This window comes from Cavia porcellus, unplaced genomic scaffold (genome assembly GCF_034190915.1).
Source record: "Cavia porcellus strain 051 isolate PalLab524CR breed Dunkin Hartley unplaced genomic scaffold, mCavPor4.1 scaffold_1, whole genome shotgun sequence".
NCBI lineage: Eukaryota > Metazoa > Chordata > Mammalia > Rodentia > Caviidae > Cavia > Cavia porcellus.
In genome coordinates this window covers 205,158,480-205,184,146 of record NW_026947484.1, presented here as the reverse complement: position 1 = coordinate 205,184,146, position 25,667 = coordinate 205,158,480, and the positions used below count along the sequence as shown (strand labels likewise).

Below are 25,667 nucleotides of genomic sequence, written 5' to 3'. Positions count from 1 at the left end.
AATAACTATTATCAAGAAATCGATCAGTAAGAAATGCTGCTGAGAGGAAAAGGAACCATTCTCGATTGCTGGTTTGAGTGTAAACTGGTACAACCACTATCAAAATCACTATAGAGATTCCTCAAAAAACTAAAACTACAGGTTTTATTTGACCGAGCTGTTCTCTTTCTAGGTATCTTCCCAAGAGTTAAAAGTACCATACCACAGTGATGTATGCACACCCATGTTTACAGCAGCACAGTTTATAATAGCCAGATCTTGGAAATAGCCCATATGCATATCAAAAGATGAGTGATAAGTAAAATGTGGTGCTTATACGCAGTGGAACACTGCCATAAGAAGGATAAATGAATCATTTGTAGGAAAATGGATATCCCTCAAGATCATAATCTTAAGTGAAATAAATCAGATATACAAGTTTATTTCTTTTGTGTGAGAAATCCAAAAGGTAAATAAGGAACATTATGGAGGATAGATATTGGGAAGTAGGAAGACCATGTTCGAATGGAAAGGGGAACAAATGAGAGGAGGAAGGTAAAAGGAAACAAAGAATGGAAGAAGGAAAAAAGGGAAACAAAGCTTTTGTAAACAAAGAGCAGCTGAAGGGAGGGGAAGAGAATGAGAAAAAAAGAAAAAGCAAGATACATCATGTACGGGTACATATTCCCTGTGATGAATGTTACTACCACAGATATGTAAAATGTACCAATAAAAAAAGAATAAAGGGGGCTGGGGATTTAGCTCAGCGGCATAAACACCTGCCTTGCAAGAGACGATCATGAGTTCGATCACCGGTACCGATTAAAAAAAAAAAAAAAAAGGATAGAAGGGAAAAAATGGAAACAAAGATTTTTATAAATGGGAAAGGGAAGAAAAGTTGAAAGGAAGCAAGAGGAATAGGGAAGAAAAAGAATGAAGATACATCATATACATGTACAAATTCCCTATAATGAATGTGTTCAATATGTATGACAAATATGTGCTCTACTAATTATAAAAAAAAAAAAAGAAACTTTAAAAAAAGGAAACTGAGAAAGAGGTACAGAAAGTAGTTTTATAAAAGAGTCACATGGACTGAAGCAAGATTGAGAAATGGGAATCAGAGGGCATAACCAGACACAAACTAGAAAATAAACACCATGGAGCAAGTTAATGAAACTGCAAAAGAATGCACTCATCAATGAAGAGGAACATACGAGATAGACAGTAGGAAATAAAACACAGGCCTTTTACAAAACAGGAAGGGAAAAACAGATGGAAGAAGGAAGGCAGGGGGAGGGATGAAAAGAAATTAAGATTGCTATGTACATGTACCAACTCCACACAAGAAATGCAACACTGTGTACTGCAAACATATACTAACAAAAATAAAAATGGGAAAAAAGTTAAAATCTTGAAAGAAAAAGAAACAAAACAAAAAACTAGAAAGATCTCTGTAATGTACATAAATCCAAAGAATATTGATAAAATAGTACATCAAAAGCAATGTACAGATTCAGTGCAATTCCAATCAAATTACCAGTCCTATCAAATTTCCATTTCTTCATGGAAATTAAAAATAACACTCCTAAAATTTGTACGGAGGGCTGGGGATTTAGCTGAGCAGCATAAGTGCCTGCCTGGCAAGCACAAGGTCGTGAGTTCAATCCTAATACCAAAATAAATAAATAAATAAAATAAAATTTGTATGGAACCCCAAAAAGCCCTAATACCCAAAAAAAAAACTTGAGCAAAAATAATAAAGCTTCAGGTATCACATACCTGCCTTTAAGACACACTGCAGAGTCACAGGACCCAAACATCATGGGACTGGCCTAAAAACTAACACACAGACCAACAGAACAGAACAGGGAATCTACAAACAAATTCATACATTTATTGATGGGGCTGAAAGTTCCTGATTTTGACAAAAGCATCAAGAAACATACATTGGACTAAGGACAGCCTCTTCAGTAAGAAATGTAGCAACTAAAACTATCAAACTTCTAGGAGAAAACACAGAGCAAATGTTTCAAGATACTGGCTTTGGCAAAGATTTTTGGATATCCAAGAACTGACAATGGAGATTATGTCAAACCAAAAAGCTTCTGAACAGCAAAAGAAATAATCAGTAGAGTTTAATAGACAACCTACACGATATGTCAAACATGGCGGCACATGCCTGTAACCCTAGCATTCAGGAGGCTGAGGCACGAGGATTATTACAAGATAGGGGCCAGCCTGGGCTACAAAGTGAGTTCAAGGCCAGCCTGAACTGCAGAGTGAGACCCTGTCTCAAAAAGACCTCCCCCTCCAGATAAAGAGGCAGGGGCAACCTACAATATAAAGAAACTTATTTGTAAAATAGTCATCCAACAAAGAGTTGATTTCCAGACTATATAAGGAACTCAAACAACTCAACAGCCCCCCCTCCCCAAATCCATGGGCTGGGGATTTAGCTCAACAGTATACGCGCCTGCCTTGCAAGCGCACAGTTGTGAGTTCGATCCCCAGTACCAAAAAAAAAAAAAAAAAAAGAGGAAAGAAAGAAAAAAGCAGGCTGGTGAGAATGTTTAGCAAGCAGAACTTTCACACATTGTTATGTATGTTAGCAGACAATGTGAAAGACAGGATGAAAGTTTAAAAAACTAAAAATGAGCCAGTCAAGGTGGCACACTCTTGCAATCCCAGCATTCTGGAAGTCTGAGGCAGGAGGACCACAAGTTTAAGTCCAGCCTGGGCAACTTAGCAAGATCTTGCCTCAAAATCCCTGGGGATATAGCCCACTGTGAAGATCCCAGTAAGGGAAAAAAGAAAGGAAGGAACAAACGTAGAGAAATCTGCACTTGCGTATTACTGCAGGCCTGCTCCCAACAGCCAAGACGTAAAGTCCACTCAGGTGGTATTCTCAGAAAAGTGGACAGAGACATTGTGGTAAACATACACAGTGAATTAGCCATGAAGAAAAATGAAAGCCCTTCCATTTGCAGCAGCATGATGGAATTAGAGGACACCGTGTAAAGTAAAATAGGCAAGACAAAAAAATACTTCCTGTCCTCACTTACATATGGCTATAAACGACAGAATAGTAGCTATCAGAGGATGGGAGGAATAGGAAGGGAGGGATAATAGGAAGGTGACCATGAGTGTAAGGTGCAGCTACCTAGGAAAAATAACTTCAGTGTTCCACAGCACTGTAAGGAAACTGCGATTGACATAATTAACTGAATATTTCAGAAGAGCTCAGAGAAGATTTTAAATGCTCTCAACACAAATAGATGTCTGAGCTAACAGATAAGTCATCCACCTCAATATGATCAACACACTTTGTGCACATGTATGAAAAAACACACTGTACTCCATAAACATGTGCAGTTACTATGTGTCAATTAAAGATAGAGACATTTCTTAAGAAAGCACTTCCACAATCATAATTAAAGCCAATTCTAGATACAATATTAACACTGAAGGAGAATACCCAGATCCTGGGGAGGGGAGAGTAGATCTGGACTCAGAAAAACCCTTATCCTCTGTGCAGGCAATGAGTAAATATTTTTAAAACTACAACTAAGCTAAAACTGAAAAATAAATTGAGGATCAGCAGCAGAGACATATGGCTGTTAACACAACAGCAAAAATGAGACAAAATGCTGGAACTAGGCACGGAAGGACAGGCAGGCCACGTTCTGGTGGCACCATACACCACCACACCACTGTGGCCGTGTTAAAATCCAGGGTCACTTCGCTATGACCAATAGCCAGGGAAGAGGTCTGGGAAAACCACCCTCCGAACCTGAACCAGCATGTGGCAGATGTCCACGTGGCCAGCCTCCGCCGCAGCGTGCAATGGGGAGCGCTTGTTCTGGTGCTCCATTTTGAAGTTGGGGTCGATTCCATCCACTGTGAACAAACATGGTTTTACTAATGGCGTCATGTGCGCTTCAGATGCTCACAGTGGCTGGCAGTGCCTACACACAGACATCCTGAGATAAGCGGGCAGCTCCAGGGGCAAGCCAGAGCCCACCACATCACCATGCTCATGTGGTGCACAAGCCAGGTCCCACTTGGATTCACAAGACAACACACTTGCTGCTTCATGGCCCTTCCTGGAGGTTCTTGAGCGTTCCTGGTCATAGTTACCCTCACACCTGTGAGAACACTAACAAGGGCAGGAGCAAGGCTTCAACACAAGCCCCATGAGCATACGTCTGTACATTTGGCCAAGAGACCATGTACCATGTACTGGTGAGAAATTTAACACTGTATGAAATCTAAGGGAAGTCAGTGAAGTTGCTATTTTAATTAAAATTAAACAAACCTCTCTTTTCAGAGCAAACTTTAGTTTCTTTCATGATGTTCTGCCAGCAAAGGGCTCTTCATATTTGACAACTCCAAAAAGACAAACTTCAGAGGGATCGGGCCTAGAGTTATGTATGAGCACAAGTAGGCTCCCTAGGTTACTGAAAGCATAGAGCTGGGAGGGTCCACCTGTCAGGAAGCACAGGGTGGGAACACACCCAGGACCACAGTGGCACAGCGGGCACAGTGCTCCCTGTCAGAAGACAGTTCAGCTCCCTCCTCACCACAGGTCCCAACAGAGCCCCACCTAATATGCCCTTCTCAGATCTGCTTTTGTCTGACTTATAATCACATACCAAATTCCTTTTTTAAAATTATGAATGCACAGAGAGTATTTCTATTACCACGAGCAAGTGAATATGAGCATCACAAACAGCCTGAACTGCAGTGGGCACCTCTTTTCACTATCAGAGGAACCAGAGACTTCTGAACAGAGAATACAAGATCAGACTCAGGATAAAGGGGCAATGCAGAAGCTCTGCTCTTCCTGCCACAGACTCACCTAGCATCAGGAGCACTTTCTGCAGCTCACCCTGCCTGGCCGAGAAGTACAGCTGCTTCGGGTGGAAGCGAAGCTTCTTGGGTCTGCAGGGAAGCAGAGGACAGCAGTCAGCACAGGCTGGGTCAGGCCTCATCCCACTGGCGAACTGAAGGTGTGGAGCAAGGGCTCCCTGTCCACTCCTCCAATCAAGCACACCAGGGCCACCGGTCTCAAAGCAACTCACAGGGGTAAAACCAGCCATTGTCTTCTTAGCCACAGCATGAGAATGCTGCAAATAAGGCCACTCACGATGCAACACCAGGACCCAGAACACACAACAGAGTTGCTGCTGCATAGGCCAAGGAAAGCCCAGGGAACCAATGACCCACACTTAGCGCAGCAACAAGGTTGCACCTGCAACTCAGTCTTGCATGGGTCATAGAGCTATCACTGAGCAGCACAGCCAGCCTCTAGCAGTGAGAAAGGGCCCAGGCAGATGATGATGTCCTGTCTGCTGCTTAATAACTAAGGTAACAGCCAGGGCATGGTCAGTGGGCAGGGAGAGTGGCCATCAGACGGACAGAAAGCCAGTGCTAAGGACAAGCTCAGAGACCAGGCTAGAGAGAGACAATAGAAAGTTACAGGGAGAGGCTACCCAGCACCAGGAAGATCAGGACAAGGGATTTAGCAATACCAGAATTTTTGTTAGGCTGAAGAGTACACATGTCACTCTCTCCCTGGAAGAGGGTGGGCTTGGTGCAGTGGTCCCCTCAGCCTCCCTAAGGCAGGTGAGGCTGTCTTGGGACAGTAGGACAAGTATGCCCCAGCAAGCCCAAAGCAGCAGAGGTCCCACTCCACCCTCACACAGCAGTGTCTGCATTAGGGTGTGCAGGTGATTCACCCAGCATGTCTTCAAAGCTCACAGGACAGTACTGACTCAGCATGACAAGGAAGACCAAAACTTATAACTTCCCCAAACAGTGTAAAGACTTGTTCTGACCAACAGTGTTATTCCAAAGATGAAATGTACACATGACTCCAGGACAGAACACAAGCCTCGAGCCACCTCTACAATGCAGACCAGCTCTTACTTTTCTGAGTCCAAAGCAATCAGAGCACTCTCCAAGGTTTCCTTCCCGGGTCCCTGGGAAAGGCCAGAGGTCTGCCTCACCAGCCCAGCCGACCCCGTGGCATCAAAGCCCTCAGGCGCCTGGGGAGCTGTGCTCTGTGGTTTGTCGTCCTCGGAGAGCAGGGCTGCAGCAGTGCTTGAGGGGAGGAAATCATTGAAATGTTGAGTTTCGGCATTTAAAAAAGCTCCCTTCTCATGGAAACCAATGAAAACACAAACAACCTGCTTCAATTTATCCCTCATCCCTTCTTAAGGGAAGATAATGGACAGTCAAATGACTACTAGCTTGGCCCCAGGAGAGGCACCCAGAATTCAGAACCTCATTCCTGAGAATTGCAAACTTTAAAGTCAAGATGACACTCCTACAATTCCTAGTTACACAACCCCTGCCCACTGCCCTCTCAGCAGAAAGAAACCCCCAGAACCGTGACCCAGATACACTAAGTTCAATGATTACTATGAAGGGATTGATATACTGCAAGCCTTAATTTAAGGTCTCCACAATCACCATCGCTTGAATGACCTTCACTCTAGATTTAGTTTCTCTTCTAGTACTGCTAGTCACTAAGTTTAGTCTCTTCTGTGCTGAGTAGCTCATAGGTTTTGCTGCTCTCTGCTTCCTCTCCTTCCTAGCAGGATTTGGCTGATAGATGCTGACAGCTGTGTTTCTCTTATTCTCTTGCTGACCTGGCAGCTGCTTCTGCAAGATTCTCTCTGGAAGACAAGTGCATGTGTCTGTGTGAGTACTTCTACTCTTCTGGACTGTGTTTCCTGCCTTTAGCAACAACTGGAGAGCCTGCTGCCAGGGGTACTATAGGAACAATGTGTAGCAGCTAACAGGTGCTTTTTGCAACAGTTACCTATAGTGACTGGGCTACTGACAAAAGATTACAAAGTCATCCCAATTAGGCTGGTGAGAAAATTGGTTCAAAACAGGCAAATGAACCTGCAAAACCAAATTGAAAGAGATCCCCGTAAAGCTGGATGTGATGGTACACACCTGTAATCGTAGCACTCAGGACGCTGAGGCAGGAGCTGTGATATTGAGGCCAGCCTTGGCTAGATAGTAAACCCTGTCTCAAAACACCAAATAAATAAATAAATAAGACCCATCTATAAACAGTAATAAATGAACATTGATGTTTCTATTTGTGTATGTGTGCATGCATGCACACCTCAGTGCACAGGTGTAGCAATACTTTAGACTTAATGAGAGCCTTTGCTTTGAGCTGCATCCCCAGCCCATTTTACTTTTGGTTTTTTATTTTGAGACAGGGTCTTGCCAAGTTGGCCAGGCTGGACTCAAACTTGCAATCCTCCTTGCTCAGCCTCATAAGCAGCTGCAATTACAGGTGTGTGCCACCATATTCAACTAATGTTCAGTAAAGATCAGAAATTACAAGCAACAATGTTAGCTGAGACTTCTGGATAAAGCAGTGGAAACCAGCAACAACTAGTTGACGTATCTTCAGGGTCACCAAGTGGAAGCTCAGCCAGAGCCACATCAGCAGGTACCTGCCAGTGGTCGTGTCGGCCCTGCCCTCGGCAACCAAGCTCTTCTCCTGTCCCGGGGCAGGCATCACCGTGGAGGTGGTGTCTGCTTTTGCTATGGTCACCTCTTTGGCCTTGGAGGTGTCCTCCCCGCAGTGGGGACAGTAGCTGGCATTGTTGATGCGAGAGGCACAATCCTTGTGGAAACGGTGAGAGATGCTGCTCTCGGGCTGACATTCCATAAAATTACCCTAGAAACAGGAAGGCGAAGATCAATTTCAAAAATTGGGGCTAATACTCAGAAAAATAAACAAAGCTCAACTGAGCCAGTTGGGCCAAGTAAGTGAGCAAGTACGGCAGCCATGGCCGGGTGCTAGTCCAGTCCCCAGCTGGCAAGGAGTAAGAATGGTATCTACAAAGAGCTTCTTCCTCAACCCCATAGCTTCCAGAGAGCAGAGGCCAGCAGCAGCCATCTCACTGTCCACCTGGCACCCACAACCAAGAAACCTGAGTCCTCGCTGTCTGGCCACTTAGAGCAAGAAGGTACACAAGAAGTCCTTGTCCAGATTAGGACCACTGGGTAGGACCCTGTTCCACAAGACTGATGGGGTCAGACAGGTCGAAAGTCTTGAAACAGGGGAAGGGCTCATTCCTGGCATGTGAGTGAGCACAAGCAGATGAGCACCAGAAAACAGAGAGACGAGATGCAGAGAAGCACCTCTCTTTCTTATGGGAAGCACAAAAAGGGTGTCTTGAGAGGGGGGAGGCCACAATGTGTAAAGCTCAGAGAAAAGCCTCTAATGGAAGCTCCTGGTCCAGGTCACAAAGGGGTAGCAGGGTGCCTGCAGGTGCCTGCAGCTGTGGGTAAAGGTTAGTACAGAGCCCCAGTTGGGCAACATAGGAGCAGCCTGTTGCAGGTGAATGCAGATGTCTGATTAAGGTTAGAGCTGTGCCCCTCTTCTGCATTCAGAGGAAAAGAGGTTCACAGGCACTGCAAGGGGAGTCAAGGGCACCCCAGCCACACAGGAAGAGTAGGCACATGTCCATGGTGAGAAAGCTCATGATGTGGCGGGCACTTGGGAAACACGGGGTACCTCCTCACGTGGGGCCCAGACCTGGGATGAACTGCCTGGCAGTTTGGGCCTCTGTAGAGGACAGAGGCCCAAGAGGCCCATGGTGGCTGGGCTCTTACCGCTGTGCAGAAGTAGCCGCAGCCGGGACAGCACTGGTGTTTCACCATGCGACCCCGATGGTCCTCACACAGCACCAAGAGTGGTGCCTTGTTGGACGGGCGCATCAGCTCGTACTTGACCACGCTGTTTGTGCACCGGCCCAACTGCAATCAGACAAGACCAGGGTCAGTGACAGAGCCATGAGAACACAGCTTTCCGACCCACGGGCCCTGGGACATGCCCGACATGGGGAGGTGCCCAAGAACAAGCCCAAACTCAAGATAAGTTCAGAGCACCTCTATACACGTGCCAGCACCAAGAACCCAAAAAGGAGTCACTGTGTTCTGCACACCTGTGGAAGATGGCAGTCAGGTGATCACTCTCAGAAAACCAGAGGCTTAACCTGGGCAAAAATAGAGGAAACCATCAAGAAGATAGGAAGGCTGGGCTGGGTGTCAAAGAACAATGACTATATACTAGGCAGGACAGCCCAAGCCATCAGAGACAACCAAGAGGATGGTGTAGAGAACTCAAGTAGTCCAGGGCAGCCAGTGCACACAGGGTCCCTGCTGAGATGCAGAAAACAGAGAGCAACAAAGTCTCTGGGACTGCTTGAGAGACAAGGGCTCTGGAAGTCCTAAGAGGACCAGGATTTGAGGACAGTCATGGTGGAAGCAGAGGCTGCTTCAGAGTGAAGACATCTGAGATACGATGACACAGCTTGCCATGCTGGGCAAATGGGGATGCTGCACAGGCAGAGGGTCTTGGTTTACTGTGCAAAGCTATCCGATAGCCAGTAAGAAAACAAAAAGTAGCCCATCAAGAAAAGCAAAGAACTGCATGGGAATTCACAAAAGAACTACCACAAATGCCCCCTAAACAAATAACTAAATGCTTGAATATTCTGATAATCAAGGAAATGTGAAACAAATAGCCTCTGGGATTCTTCTATTTTGTTGTACAAATATCACCATTCAGTCAGGCCTCAAATGTATTTTGTAGCTATGAGTGGCTTGGATGGTATACATGACCTGCCAGAATAACAACACCCACTCAGATTGTATTAGACTCATCCAGGGAGTTTTTTGCTCATTTTGTTTTTAAGACAACTTGGCCATCACCCCATTATCAACAAAAACTGGAAGGGAGAAAACGGGGCACGTATATCTAAGGGAGGTTTAATTCTTCTCTAACATGACCAAATGGTTCTGTTTTGCACCTCTGGTCAAGACCTATGGGTGCAGGTCATTCATAGAAACTGATTTATAAAAATGTTTACACTAGACTAAGACATGTCCCAGGGCTCATACATAAAAAGTCTGGAAATATGTACAAAAATATAGTGAATTACAATGACCAGTTACCTCAATGTTGGAATAAGAAACAATTTGTACTTCCTTCTTCAGCCATGCATTTAAGTATCTCAATTTTACAATGAGCGTAGATTATTTATGTAAACAGTGAAACCCAGTTAGGGTTGAAATGACAGAGAAAACAGAAACAACTAATGAATAAGGGAGATAAATATGCCACCACCCATGGTAACCCCAAAGAAATCTCATAGAAAGGGAAATGGGGGACATCCAGGAACATATGACAGAGAACATTGTGAAGGAGGACCACACAGGAAAGGGGTCACATACATCATCACAAGACAGAAAGCAAGCCAAATACTGTCCTGCCTTGCTCATGGACCGCATGCAGGAACTAGCAAACTGAAGACTAGAACTACCAAACTGAAGACCTCACATTAGAGTGAGGCAGGGCTGGCTTTTGAGGAATGGATGAGGCAGACCTAAATGACTATGCATGCCAGGCTCGACCCTCCAACACATTCATCACTACAATGGACTTCCTACCAATTTTAGAGTGTCTCATTGCTTTATGTTTATGTTTTATGTTTATGAGTAAACATTCCACTAAGAAACACTGCAAGAACAGAGACAAAGTACAATGAGCCCACACCTAATCCTAATTTCCAAAGTAACTAATATTCTCCATTTTCATTTGCACTCTCCCTTACCTTTTTGTTAGGGAGAGATGGGCTGGAGTATTTACGGGAATCACATTATTTTACCCTTAAATAATTCAGAGTGTATTATTAACATACCCCTCAGACTATCCTCATACAAAACAAAAGCAGTAATTCCTCAGAGCACCCAATATCCAGGGTTCAAAGATTCTCTGCATTGATTTACTAGGACACAAACAACACAAAGCACCTGGCCAGCCTCATCTAAAAGAGCTCCCACTTCTTTTGTTACAGTTTGAATCTAAAGTGTCCTCCAAAGTCTCCTGTGTGTAGGTGATATGAACATGGAGTGCCCAGAATAGATGCATCCTTTGTTAAGTTCAGTGGCTTGGGTGTTGTTTGGGAAGGTCTGGTGGAAGGGGTATAGGTCACTGAAGTTACAGGCTGGAAGGGTGTGTTCTTTTTCCTGGCTTCTCTCTTCTTCCTCTTTTCCTGGCTGCCATTGGTTGAGTGCCATTCCTACACTAAACCCCTCCATGTTGTTTCTGCTTTGGATTCAGCTGAATGTGGACTAAAATTTCCAAAATAAGTCTCTCCCCCTTTAAGCTGTTTAGATATTGTGCCCCAGTGACAAGTGATTAATACAGAACATTAGTGTCAGGAGGAGAGTCAATGTGACAATGTTGTTTATCATGTGTTTCAGAAGCCTGTGGAACTAGTCTGCAAGATGAGTTTGGTAAAGTTTGGAGAAGCAGGCTACAGAAGGCCTAGAATGTGAGCAATGTTTGGTGTATGACACTGGTGGGTGCTCTGAAGATCAGAATGCTAATAAAAATGCAAACAGTAAACACGAGGCTTATGAGGTTTCAATCAGGAATGAGGACTCTACCAGAAACTGGACTAGAAGCCCTGTGTGTTTCATTTTGGCAAAGAATTTGTTTTTTCCATACCCTCAGACTTTGGGTGAGGATGAATTAATGTGTCAAAGGAAAGTTCACGTAGCTTATGTTCAGACTGTGGCATGGATAGTACTGGTTACTTTTAGACAGATTTACAATGAGAACCAGAAGAAAAAAGCAGAGCCTAAAGATATAAAAATTTTGTAGCTTGGTCAGAAAAGAAACATCTATAAAATAAAAGAAAACATGGTTGCTGAAAAGCTCAGTATTAAAAAGAAGCCAAATACTTTGCCTCAGGTTACTAGGAAAGATGCCTTGAAGGCATCTTGGGAAATGTTCAGATTCCTTTCCATCACTGGCACAGGGGAGTAAAAGGGTAAACTCCTTTCAATGAGTTTGCATAAAAAAGAAAGCCCCAGGGTACCCTGCCCAGGGTCACCCAGGGAAATGCAGTCTGGAGTTGCTGGCACTCATAAGTCTCTGCAGCACCAGTCCTAGAGGACCAGGCTACTGCAAGAGCTGACAGCAGACAATCACACAGTCCAGGTGGTAATAGTTTTCAGGCGGCAGAATGCAAGAGTTGTGGGGTCATAGAGCTTTACCAAGATTTCAAACAAAGGTCTGGAAGGTCAGGCCAGGAGTCCTTTATAGTTTTGTATGAATCTGCATAAGTTAAGTAGATGGTTCAGTGCAGATCTTTAGATAAAGGAGACACCAAGAGCATGAAATGTTTGTTGAAGAAAGCTGCAAAGAGTGAGCAAAGCCAACCCAACAGAGAGGCCATGTGGGATGCATCAGGCAAGGCCACAGGGGTAGGAGACTGTCCAAGCCCTTTGGAGCTCACATTGCCAAGAAAGCCCCAGGGTGCCATGCCCAGGGTCACCCAGGGAAATGCAGGGGCAGGAGACTGTCCAAGCCCTTTAGAGCTCACATTGCATCAAAACCTGCCTTGAGCTTCAGTGTTTAACATTCACCTGCTGGATTTTGTCCTGCTTTGGTCCTAATCCCTCCTACTTCCCTGTTGTTGCCTCCTGAAATGGGAATGTACTCTGTATCATTGTAGTTGGAAGTGTTTAATGCTCATTTTCACAGGGGCTCACAGTTAAGAATTTGCCTTGAGTCTTGGAAGACTTTGCTCATGGACTTTTCAGTAATCCTGAAATACCTGAGCAACTTTTTTTTTTTTTAAATCGGTACTGGGAATCGAACTCATGACCTTGCAAGGCAGGTGCTTATGCCGCTGAGCTAAATCCCCAGCCCTACCTGAGCAACTTTTAAAAATAGACTAAACGCATTTTGCACAATGAGATGAATCCTTTTGGGGGACAAATGTTACAATTTGGATCTAAACTATCACTCAAAAATTTCATGTAGGAACTGGGTGCAGTGGTGCACACCTGTAATCCCAGCACTCAGGAGGCTGACAGGAGGATCACAGTGAGTTTGAGACCAGCCTGGGCTACAAAGTAGTTCAAGGCCAGCCGGAAATGCATAACAAGACTCTGTCTCAAAAGGGCTGGGGGGTTTAGCTCAGCAGCATAAGCACCTGCCTTGAAAGCAGGCAGTTGTGAGTTCGATCCCCGGTACCAATTAAAAAAAAAAAAAAGAAGAAAAGAAAAAGAAAAAAAAAATTGTATTTCATGTAGAACTGGGGACATAGCTCAATAGTACAAGCACTTGCTTGGCACATGAAAGGTCCTGAGTTCAATTCCTGGCACCTAAATAAATAAATAAAATTTCATGTGTTCAGAGGTGTGGCTTTTAAAAGGTGACTGGATCATGAGTACACTACCCTCATCTGAGGATTTATCCATGGCTAAGTAAGGCGACTCATGTCCTAATAGAGGTGGGGCCTACTTGGAGGGGTAGTCACTGGGGTAAGGACTGGAAAGCTATACTCTTGTTTTCAGCTCCTCCTTTTGTCCTTTCTCTCTCTGCTTCCTGGCTGCCATGGATAGAGCAGCTTTCCTCTGCCAGGCCCTCCCACCACACTGCGTCTGCTTTAGAGTCAGCCAATTTTGGAATTAATCCACTAGAAATTGTGATCCAAACAAACCTTTCCTCCTTTAAGTTGCAAATATGAGGTTTTTTTGCCCCAACCAACAGAAAGCTAACTAAGATACCTTTGCTCCCATTCATATCATTCACCATGAAGAATCTGAGAAATGCTGGCTATAGAATCTCTCTTCTAACCAGCAAGGTTCCCTTTTACATGACCCTCTAATGGCTAAACCTCTGAAACCTGGCAGTGAAGTCTAGACCCAGCCTGTTGTAGGCCCTTCTCCAGGCCAAACTAGAAGCCTCTGAAACTGGCCCTGTCTCTGCTGGCTTACAATTCATTTCAACCACTATAAGCTACAACCCAGGCATGGCCACAGGCAAGGATGCTTCCCCTATATCAAGCATTCTGAGCAGGTACAGTCACACACAGAGACAATGGGCAAGTGCAAGACCACCTCAGGCCAAGGCATCTAAAGATCTCTCTTGCTGAGAACACATGATTCAACACAGCATTTACCTGTAGTGAGCTAAGACAAAAATGAAGACTAAGGCCAATTGGCTGAATTCAGAATGAACTAGAGCACAGAGATGATGCCAAGAGAAGAAGTGTATGCAAGAAACGCCATCATCAACATGATCAAGTACAAGATTAAGGCAACTCTGGGATTGGAACAAGGGGACAGAGAACATAAATTGTGACAGGATTATCTTCAGAATGCAAAGTCTCGAGACTGTTCTCTCCCAAGTGACCTTTCTTGAGAAGGAACTGAAGGTATTGCCCTTTCCCCCAAGATGAGAACAAGCCAAAGGTATGTGGCCAAGCAGGAGAGACAGACAAGATGTGTCTGAAGAGACCCACAAAGATATCAAAACCTGCCAGGCATGGTGGCACACCTGTAATCCTAGCACTCAGGAGGCTGAGGCAGTAGGACTGTTGTGAGTTCAAGACCAACTTGCACAGTACCGTGAGACATGTGCATGCTGATAGACAAGAACCCAGAGGGCCCAGGCTGAGAGGCAACTCTGAGGACCACAGAGCAGAATAAAATGAGAACCAATGATACTTCTATATGGAAACACAATATATGCCAACAAAAACACGTTTCCTCTTTTGGGTAGTATTGAGGATTGTCTGGAACCACATCCTTACTTGAAGGTCATAGAAGGAGAAACGTTAGAGAAAGAGGAGGCACATTTCAGAGAAGAGGACCTGCAGAACCAGAGAAGGAAAAACCTCCAACATGACAGGACTGAGGCTCAGACAGTAGAGTCCACGCTGAAGCAATGAGCCATCCAAGGGCAAAGAGCTACCTCAGCAGTCAGAGGTTAAGGTGCTGGTAATTCGGAAGAAGTGAGAGGCACACAACAGAAGAAAGAAACTAGAGTGCCCCATGGCTTGCCTTTGCTGGGGTTTCTCCCTGGAGTGGCAAGATACAGAAGGTGCACTGCTTCAACCCCTGAAAATAAGAGACCCTGGACAATCCACAAATCCAGCAGAGCGGTCAGTGCCCCCACCCCCCAAGGAGGGCCCACATATAAACCCTGCCTCACCAGAAGAGCGCACCAGTTACCACATGCTGATGTTTCAACTGTGTCAACAAAGGCTGACGTGACTCCCTGGCCACAACCCTGGGTGCCAGCAGCCAGCATGGATATGGCACAGGCCCAGACCAGAAAACATGTGCTTGGCAGGAAGCTCATACAGTTCCTTTTCCCTCACTGGACAAGAGAGCAGCAAACCTTAGTGCCACAAACAGGTGAAACCCAACTGTGACTGGAGAAAAGGCTGAGGACAATCAAAACCTTTCTAGAAAGGCACCAACAGTCCAAACCAGGGTTCTAGGCTGAGGCCTTCTCCTCTTCCTGGAGGAAGGGACCTCCCACCTGTGACACAGGCTATGTTTCCCTGTAACAGAAGCACTAGATCCAGGCCAGGACCTCGAGACTGGTTCTAGCATCGTGGAAGATCCCCACAGTTGCCAAAGGCACACAGGAAGGGAGAAGATGCAAGGGAGAAGAAACAGGAACCGAGAGCATCACCCCTCAGCACAGGACCTAACTTAAACAGGTGACTGGGAGCAGTGGTGCTTCACCAGGGAAGATGTATAGTTCGTCTTCTAGGGATATCTGGCCACCACTGAAGAACTTTATGGTTACAATTAGCATATAACTGGAACCAGTCCTAGGCGTTTCTTACCATGGTGATGGCCAGTGCCATGCAGCAGATTACACCTCACTGTTCTTTTGCCCAGTGGTCTCTCTGTAATGGCAAGAAAGGCAAGGACAGACTGACTGGGGCTGGCATTTTATTTTATTTTATTTTATTTTATTTTTTCCTGGTTAAGGCTTATTTTGGGGGAAACATAGTAGGGAATGAAACTTGCACCAAATGAGTGAAGACTGAAGATGCTGCTAACATCTAACCGCCAACAGGGTGCACCTCCCCAGAAAAGATCAATGATGCTAAAGCTACAAGTCCTGTACTAGAGGAACATGAACCATTGTCAAAAGAAGAAATGGTCAGCAGAGGAAGACTCAGGTGACATGAATGCTACATCACAGCTGGGATTCTAAAGAAAGGCCATGTGAATAACAGAAATAAAAACACAGCAACAAAGTAAGTACGCTGGCAAAGTACAAAAAGATCAATACAGGTTGGACACTCCTAATCTGAATGTCCTCAACCTCAAATGCTCCAAAATCTAAAACCTTTTGAGAGTCAACAACTTTCTCACTCTCACCATGGGCAAATTATGCCTCCATACACCTGACTGAAAAACAGACGAAAGACAGAGAGGTCTAAGTCTAAAGGTGGAAGCTTCACGCCACAGCTGAGACACGGCAAGCACCGCTGCTCTAGCACTTCCCAGAATCCATGTGAAACAGCAGGAACCACTAGCCAGCAAGCCCAAATCCATAAAGATCATGTACATACAATCAAGTTGTGAGAGGGGGGACTGACACTTGGACCCAGAATGTGGAGCACACAACATCCCAGAGGTCTCTGGCTCAACACTGACTGCCAGGGCCTCCCTGTATTCCTCCTTGTATCCCTCCATGATACTATACCACAGCTCTACAAGTGGAAGCTCCTTCCAAGCTGGTGCACAGTGGACTCGCACACTACTATCATACTTCATCAGGGCTGTTAACTGACCCTTGGGCATGCTTGTAGCTGGAACAGCTCTCTCATCCTTGCAAAATCTTTTGTCACTAGACATTCTCACATCACCCAGTGGCACTGAGCTTCCAAACACACATGCTGAAAGAGTTCAAGAGGAAAAAGGTTCATAACTTCATAACCTCTCCACAACACTGTGAAATAGTTCCGACCCCATAAACTCCTCAGGAAACAGTCAAAAAGAAGAGTATCCTGTGAGCTGAGGTTGGGCTATCTGACTCTCAACAATAACACAAAGAATCAAACCCATACATATGTTCACATTGATACTGCAAAAGGAAAAAATAGTTAACTTTAGAAGCTGATGGGAAAGCCAAGTTGATACTCATTTTGCTTATTTTTATGTGTTGAGGATTGAAACCTGAATCTTGTGCATAAAAGCAAATTTGTATGTGTGTGTGTGTGTGTGTGTGTGTGTGTGTGTGTGTGTTCTGTTATCAGGGATTGAATTCCTGCCCTTGCGCTTACCAGGCAGGCGCTTATGCCACTAGGTTAAATCCCTGGCCTAGGCAAATGTTCTTTGATTAAGCTGCATCCCTAGTGCTCCAACTCAGTGTCTTAAGGACCAGTAATCTAAGGGAAAGAATCAAGCATTTATCCAGTCTTGCTCTAAAAGGCATGCTGCTGACATTCTGACAAGTGTACACTAAATGACAATTACAGCTTATTTTCAGATGTGCACCCCCCCCCCAAGTCTCATGTATTCAAGGGTGGGGATTCTGGAAGTAACTGGATCATCAGTGTGTGATGCCGGATTAGCCCACTGGTTCTGGGTGTGGATGATGCATTTACTGAAGAGGGAAGCTCCACCCTGGGTGTAGGTGGGACCACAATAGACTTGTGGTCTAAATGGAATAAAAAGGTAAAGTGGAAGGGAGCCTGCTACGCTAAAAACTGTTTTTCCTCCGCATGCCCCTGTACCATGCTGCCCTACCTTGGAACCAGTCAACTATGGACCAAAACCTCTACAAACTGTGAGCTAAAATAAACCTTTCCTTCTTTAACTTGCAGGTATCTAGTATTTTGTCCCACTAATGGTAAGTAATTAAAACAGTGACAGAATTAGAAGAGTACTATTTTGAAGCCTCCAATGTCCAGTAAAGACAGGTATCAGGCATGAGTAGCTATCATATCCCCCGTCCTGGGGAAAGCTCCCCATAGTTTCACAAAGGGATGAAGCTGAACCTGGCCCTGTCTCCCTATCAAACTACAGTGTTGCAAAGAAATACAGAGGGACCTACCAAACTATGACCTGAGTGTACAATTCACAGAATCCAGTGAAAAACTTAAGGGTAAGTCAGCCCGGCAGGAGATGGCACGTTTCACTTTCTGGCCTTGACCTTTATGGTGCTACCAGAGCTCACCTGGGATGGATTCATCAAGCTCAATATTTACTTTGTGGTTTTCCAGAACTAACTTTACAAGAAAAAGAATTTGTAAAATAGAATATAGGAAAGACCCTGTATTCCTAAGAATGCTACAGGGAGAGGTGAGAAGGAAAGAGAAAAGTAAAATAAAGCCCACTGGGCTGCTATATAGCTTGGTGGTACAGCACTTTCCTAGCACATACAAGAGACAATGCCCTGGGTTCAATTCTCAATACCATCACCAAAACCAAAAACAACAAACAAAACAAAAATACCAAAAAACAAGCCCACTGTGTACTACTGAAGGCTGTCAGAATGCCACTGCATTATGCTAAGAAAAGACAAACATAGCCACATATTCTGCCTATCCAGTAAAAGAATTTTTTCAGAGATACCAAAACAGCCCTAGCAAATGAATTCTTTGTACCAATGAATTCCAATCAGTAGTTGCAAGAGGAACCACACAAGTGCAAAACTGCCATTCTGCAACTTGTACGGGATAATGGGTTCAAACAGTAATCACTGAAGACGATAAAATTTAAGCGAATGCTGGGCAAGGCAGTATACACCTAAAACCCCAGCAATAAGAGAGACTGAGGCAGGATGGCAAGATTGGGTTCTGTCTAGACAACTTAAGAAGACACTGTCTTAAAATAAAAAATAAAAAAGTGATGGAGATGTAGTTGAGTAGAACACCCAAGTGTTCAATCTCCAGATAAGACAAAAACAAAAACAAAGAATCTTCAGGTGAAAGGCTGATAAGGAAGAGATGGGTAGTCATCATGGATGACCCTTCTACTTCACAGCATACCTACCAAGGCACCCTGGCCAAGATGAAATCACACAACTGAAGTCTAAATACAGTAAGTCCCCAATTTACAAACTTTTGCATTGGAAATTCTCACAGGCATACTATGTAAGACTTACTTGTTGAGTTATGTATGAAGTCCATTTACAAACAATTCTCCTGGAACAGAAGAACTCAATTGTAAGTTAGGGACTTACTGTACTAGAATTTACTCATGGCCAGTTTACCCAGATCCAATTGTCAGGCTGCAGAAATGAAGGAAAACAACTGAAACAGAACAAAAAAGCCATCAGTTGAATCCAGAATCTGGTTCCAGCTCCTTCAACAGATCATAGGTACTAGAAACTGGAGAAAGGATGGCAGAAGAGAATGTTCTGGATTAGAAGAAATGTAAAAGCTTAACACTGGAGGGTGATGACTATTATGAATGTATCCAATGACACTGACCGTGCATGATGCATTACTTAAAAATGCAAAGCTATTTTTATTTCCACATGTACTATGTGCTCCTTTTATGTGAAATGTCATCTTTTCTCCTAATAGAGATCACACTGAAACATTTAGTGGTAAAATGAGGTTAACTTATAAGAGGTAGCTGAAAACCAGGAGCAGCAAGAAGGCAAGACCAATGCTGGTAAAGGCCAAAGCTGAGCATACACAGAGGGTGAATTATACTCACTACTTTCTCATACGAAAAGTTTTTTTAAAAAAACAGATTCAAGGACTCCAAGGAGCAATCGAATGTGACAAAGCTGTGGCAAGTGGCATTTATCTTTCAGGGGGAATTAGGCATTTGTGAGAAGCTTGCTGGTTGAGAGCCATGGCAGCCACCAGTCAGCCTGGAACACGATGAGCAAGGCAAATGCTGGTGTTTTACTCTGGGGTGCCATTCAGACTGCAAACCTGGGTACAGCACATTAAATTTACAGGGAAAATAAGCTTTTAAGTGGAGATGTGATCTCCTTAGATCTTCCAAACACTGCTGTCAAAGCAGAATAAGTAAGAGGAGGGTCCAGGGATTTTAAATGTGTGGTCCTAGGACAGCAGCACAGTTACAAACTGAAACTTTTTAGAGAAAGACCTGGCAGATGTGCTGAATCAATAATTCTGGCTGTGTCAATAAGCAGTGGAAGTGAAAGCCACTGGGCCAGTCTGTAAGAACATCACTCCAAAACTGGGACACACAGCTGATCTTGAGAACAGGTCCAATTCTGCTTTTTGATGGAGCTGGTGATCTGGACATACTACCTCCCTCTCTGTCCCAGCCTGAGAAAGCAATGACCTCTGTGTACAAAGTCTCAGGACAATACTCAATCTGCAAGGAGGCTGGATAAGTTGCAGCTGATGCTAATTCTGCACCCCTAAAAACTTGTGGTTAAGACTTAATGATTCAGTTGATGAGGATAATAACTTCAGTAACAGAAGGCTAGAAACCTCACTAGAAAGACAGCCAGAAGCACTCCTTGGGAAGCAGATGAACAAGGCGCCACCTTAGCCTTGTCCTTCCCACAGAGAATGTGAGGCCAGGGTGGAAGGCACTGAGGGGCCAGGTGACTGCACAAGGCACCTCTCAAGCTCACACCAATAAGCCCATCACTCAGTCTCTCCCTACAGCCAGCTGTAGCTATGGCTCTATGGGCTGAAAGAAATCTTGCCCCTCTAAAAGCAAGAAATCCTGCCCAAAAGCTGTGGGAAACCTCTCAGCACTGGTGTCTCTCTTTTCTGGAAGGAACAGGCAATGAAAATCCTGAGTCACAGATCAGACAAAAGTCACAGCTCATGGAACAGATGCTCAGCCCTCTGTGCTAGGATTTTCCTATTAGGAGCCACAGGTCTGGGTAGCAGTCCACATGGACTCACTAATCTCAACCTACTTGTTCAAATGGTTCTGTTCACAGCCTACTTGGGTTCCCTGGTCACAATACTATGCACTGAAGAAGCTAGAGAGTCTGTGGCTTACCAGGAAGGACTGGGCTTTCTACATACGACATTTCTACTCCTGTTTTAAATTGAAAACAAACTTGCTTACTTCATGATCCACGCTCTCGGTGGCCATGCATTGGTTGTTGGCCAGGGTGGTAATCTCACGGCTCTTCGGGGTTTCCATCCGGCAGCTGCAGAGAGGTACTTCCTGGAGGCCGTCTGTCTCCAGCATGTCTGGACCATTGGCCAGCCCTAAGTCACACAGATAGGTATCAGCTTAAGCAACCATGACCTCCAAAGGGCCGATTGAGAGCAATCATTTATGTCTCCACAGTGACCACGCATGCATGGAAGTATGAGCAACCCATTTATGAGACAGCAGTACTGCTCAAGGACACAAACCTACACACTGCCCTGTGTGATGTGAAGGGCAATGTAAGCCTGTCTCCTCATTTGGCAGCAGCTAGTCCCCAGATACATCTGCTAATCCATGTCCTTAGGGCCCCTACCATAAGTCAAAGAGAGAAGCCACACCTGTACCAGCAACTTGGTTTGCACATATAAAAAACATTCACTACACGTTGATTCCTTATTTTCCTCACTTGGCTTTGAAAAGCCAAAGCAGAATTCAAAGTAAATCAGCATTTCTGACACAACTATCTCCCTTCATTAAAAAACAATTAACTCTTACTCACATCTAAAAAATACACTATTAAAGTAAACTGAAATGAAGAGTGGCCCCAAAGTATCCCAGAGCAGACAGAGCCTGCCGAGCCATGGAGTCATCTAGCCCTTGCTTGGTTTCTAAAGACTAACGAAACTGGACTATTTCTTCTGGCTTTTTATTGAAAAGTAAAACTTATGTTCAACCAATTAGAAGCAGCCAACCAATTTATAAAACAAAGGACTTGCCAACAGAATAGTGCAAATAACTCTTATCAAGCAAGAGCTTTACTGCCTACTTCCAAGTTTGCACTTTTCAAGCCTTCCTCTGTATTCCCTCAAGCAGAGCACCAAACCACTTCTGGCTTGCAGTGACCTCACTCACACATCATTCAAACAAACTTTTTTTTAAAAATTGTTTTCTTTTTTGGTGCTGAGATTCAAACTCAGAGCCTCATGCTTGCCAGGTAGGTACAGGCAGGTACTGTACCACTGAGCTACTTCCTGGCCTTTAACGAACTCTTAAGAAGCATGCTAACCTCTATTCACACTTCAAAGATACCTGGGCTGAGCCAGAAGACAGCCTTACCCCCACAGAATCCCTCCCTGCTCATGCAAGTAACTAGAGGGAGCTAGGGTTCCTGCTTAGGGTCAGTAAATGAGAGACCACCTGAGCCATGGCTCTTTAGGAAGAAAGCTCAGGACAAGCCTACCTCAGCAGCCTAACTTTCTAGCCTAGTCTTTGGATTTATCCCAGTCCCCCAAAAAAGAACAAGTAATGTGAGATAAAGCTTAAATTTGAATCACTCCAAGTTTAAAACTGGAAGAGTGTTTGAGAAGATCCTCCTAATAACTTGGTTTTAGAACTGAAGACACACATGCCTACACAAAGAAGTAGTCAGCTAAGTGCCGATGATGTGCCAACTGAGCTGGCTGAGGTGAGGTGTGCAGAACCCAGGCCCCACACAACAGGGCAGCCCACCTGGATTTGGGTGCCTCTGTCATCTGGGTGTGCCGTAGTTACCAGCAGCAAGGAACTAAAGGACGTTAGGAGAAATGACCAGTGTGACTTGTGTGTACCACCTGTCCACTGAGCTCTGGCGCTCCTGTACCCAACACTGCCAAGGGCCCCTACTGCTGACCCCCCCAAGCCCACATCTTTTGCCTATCATTACTGAGGCTACATCACCAAACTTACCTAGGCATACCTAAAAGCAATAATGATGAGAAGAAAGCCACCACAAGTGTAGATTTCTGTCCTTGGGGCACTCTCCTAGGGGCCAGGGATATATATAGCTCAGTGATGCAGTGCTTGCCTGGCAAACGTAAGGCCCTGAGTTTGATTCCCAATACGACCACCCCCTCCCAAAAAAACAAAACAAAACAAAACAAAAAAAAACACAACTCTCCTTGGCCCCAGCATAAGACTGGCTTTTATTTTTTTATGTTTCGGTTTTCTGAAACAGGGTCTCACTAGGTAGTTCAGGCTGGCCTTGAACTAACAGTGATCCTCCTACCTCAGCCTGAGTGCTAAGACTACAAGTGTACAACCACCAAGAAGCCTGGCCTTCTTGAACCATGACTAGAACAACACTGATCCTCACCAGCCCACCTCAATGACTCCAAAGTCCCCCACTATCCAAATGCTGGCTCTACCACTACATTCCTTCAGGTCTCAAACTCCAAACTTAATCATTTAAGCACAAGGGAACGAAGCTGTTTGTTTCTTCAAGATGTTGATTCTCTAAATCAAAAGCATGACAGAAAATGCTAGCCACTGACTAATCAGGACTCATGTATCAAAGTTAAGTACATTTTGAGAGGCCAGTTTATAAAATATCATGGGATTTAAAGAAGCTGCTACAATTGGCTTTTTCCTCGTAACCTTTCTAACTTACTTGTCACCATTCTCATTTGCTGCTCTTAGTCCTTCCCAGCTAACACTCGTTGCTCTTTGTCCCTGTTTTCACCAGAGACATGACAGATGTGTTTACTTGGAAGGCCCTTCAATGCCACCACACTTCATCTCTATCCCTCACCACCAGCAGGCAGGGTTGCTGCTGCACTGCACAGAAGCTGACTGGCAAGGAGAGAACTGTGCTTACAATCAAATTTCTACCCAGCCTCCTGAATCCTCCATGTGGAAGTCTGGAACACTTAAACATAGTTATATTGAATCTAGAGAAGAGATGTGGGGCACCTCTAGTGAGGGTCTTATGCTATTCAAGAGGAGTTTCTGCTTTAGTTGATGCAAAAATGATTAAAAGTATTTCACTGACAGACAAGCCTAGATTTATGTCTTAAGCAAAAGGTAGTTCCTAAACTACACAGGTGCATCACACCCCCCAAAGACATTCAAAACCAATGGTTATTTAAATCTTAAAAAAAATTAAACCCTTGCAGTAATCTACAACTTTACACTTACAAAATCCACGTGGATGTAAATAGCTATGGGACTTTTATACTTCTCTTGCATTACTACAGGTTTCCCAGAACCATCAGTTACTTTTCACTGACAGAGGGTTTCATGTGACACAAAAGTCAAGAACAGTGGGAAAAGTGAGGGCAAGCCTCTAAAGCCTCTACACAAGGACCCCTAGCAGGAGCCACAGGTACACCTGTGACTGAAAAGCATAAAGACAACATCAGCATTTCACCCCACTGCAGAATGTCCCTGAAACTGTGAGCTTAACACCAGCTGAAGACATGCTTTCCAATCAGACCTGGAGGCCACCAAGGCACGGATTTAAATGTACACTGCCTGCTACAATCTGAGGTTGGAGCAGGGCACACACTTTCATCAGGAACTCTGTACAAAGTGTATTTGTCTCACAGTAGGGAAAACCCTGAGACAGCTACCAGCAACTTAAGTCTTATGTGCATGCTGTGAGTGACTTGGCAAGCCTACTTTGTGTCGTATCTGTTCTATTAACTCTAACTGATGCATTTGATCAAATTTTCTTTTAATATCCACCAGGTGGCATCAGGTTAATACAGAGGATGAGATCACAAACAAAGAACAAGATGGTGGTGCAGTTATAGTTGTAACACTGATCTTCACCTTCTGCCTGGGAGGACAAAATCCCTTTGACACGGAGATCCAGTGAGTCCAGAGAGACTTCCATATATCCAGAGCTGTCATCTGGAGCCATCTGTTCGGTGTTTCCTGGTGACAACTTACAGGCCTCAGTACCTACACACAGAAAGCACACCATGAGACAGCCCTGTGGAAGCCACAGTCAACCAGAGTTAACTCCCCAGAAAGGGTCATTTCCATTGAACCCATTTGGAACACAAACTGAAATAGTAATTCCTTAGGCTATCTGGTTTCACTGTTTTTTTCCCCCAGACATCATTTTGTTAATTCCCCATGTCCACCTCACACAATGGGGCAGGAGCTAGACAAAAAAAATGAGGCACTAACATATGAATATGTATTTCTTTGTAATTTTGCCAACTAAATAAAATCTGATGAAATAATCCAGGAAAATGGATAAATACATGATATATGTCCCACAAATTACATTAAAATAAAACATGTTTGAAAGGCCAAGTGATGTAAGTAGCTAAAGAAACAGCCCCAAAAGTCAAGTGTGGTGGTGCACACCTATAATCCCAGTACATGGGAGGCTGAGAAAGGAGGATCATTGCAAATTTGAAACCAGCCTGGGCTACAAAGTGAGGTTAAGGCCAGCTCAAACTGTATAGTGAGATTCTGTCTCCAAAAAAAAAGAGACAGAGAGAGACAGAGAGAAACAGCCCAAACATGCAGAGTTACTAGGGAAATCTGCATGGACGAAAGGTACTGCCTACCAATTTTCCCTCTTTCCTGGCTGTCACCAAGGTTTCCAGGGGAAAAGGTCAGGGTGAACCCCATAAGACTCAGTTTTTGTGAAAAAGTCATCACTTGCTAGAGGAAAATAAAACTTGAATTTACCAAAGAGAAGTACTACAGAGGAGGTCTACAGGATGTGTGTGTGTGTGCACAGTTTTCTGTGCCTCCTCATTCTTGAGGACATGGAGTGGTTAAGTGGGATGTGTAAGTCAGCCTCTCTACATTTCCCAGAAGGGCCCAAGAAAGACATAAAAAAATGGGTATTTGAAGTTTGGTTGTTTCACCAAGAAAGTTTTTAAAAAGGATTCATTTATAATAAATATATTTAACACCAGCAAAAGGCAAATGACCATGTTGTACAATAAGCGTCTCAATAATATCAGTCATTAACATTACTTAAGTGACTG

The 25,667-nt window shown here is 44.4% G+C and overlaps 1 protein-coding gene across 28 annotated transcripts in view; it reads right to left on the bottom strand.

Annotated features, from left to right (window-relative positions):
* Positions 1 to 25,667, bottom strand: part of Ehmt1 (euchromatic histone lysine methyltransferase 1) — a 175,318-nt gene that overhangs the window by 46,826 nt on the left and 102,825 nt on the right. For 23 of the 28 annotated variants that reach the window (XM_063228480.1, XM_063228503.1, XM_063228476.1 and 20 more), the window contains 7 exons: positions 24,487 to 24,618; positions 20,869 to 21,014; positions 8,632 to 8,775; positions 7,464 to 7,690; positions 5,911 to 6,084; positions 4,841 to 4,923; positions 3,773 to 3,879 (listed from right to left, as the gene is read on the bottom strand). In XM_063228480.1, coding sequence (XP_063084550.1) covers positions 3,773 to 3,879; positions 4,841 to 4,923; positions 5,911 to 6,084; positions 7,464 to 7,690; positions 8,632 to 8,775; positions 20,869 to 21,014; positions 24,487 to 24,618 — 1,013 coding nt within the window. Of the gene's footprint in view, positions 1 to 3,772; positions 3,880 to 4,840; positions 4,924 to 5,910; positions 6,085 to 7,463; positions 7,691 to 8,631; positions 8,776 to 15,701; positions 15,744 to 20,868; positions 21,015 to 24,486; positions 24,619 to 25,667 lie in introns of those variants that run through there. The other 5 variants (XM_063228590.1, XM_013155834.3, XM_013155835.3 and 2 more) reach the window with 3 other exon arrangements.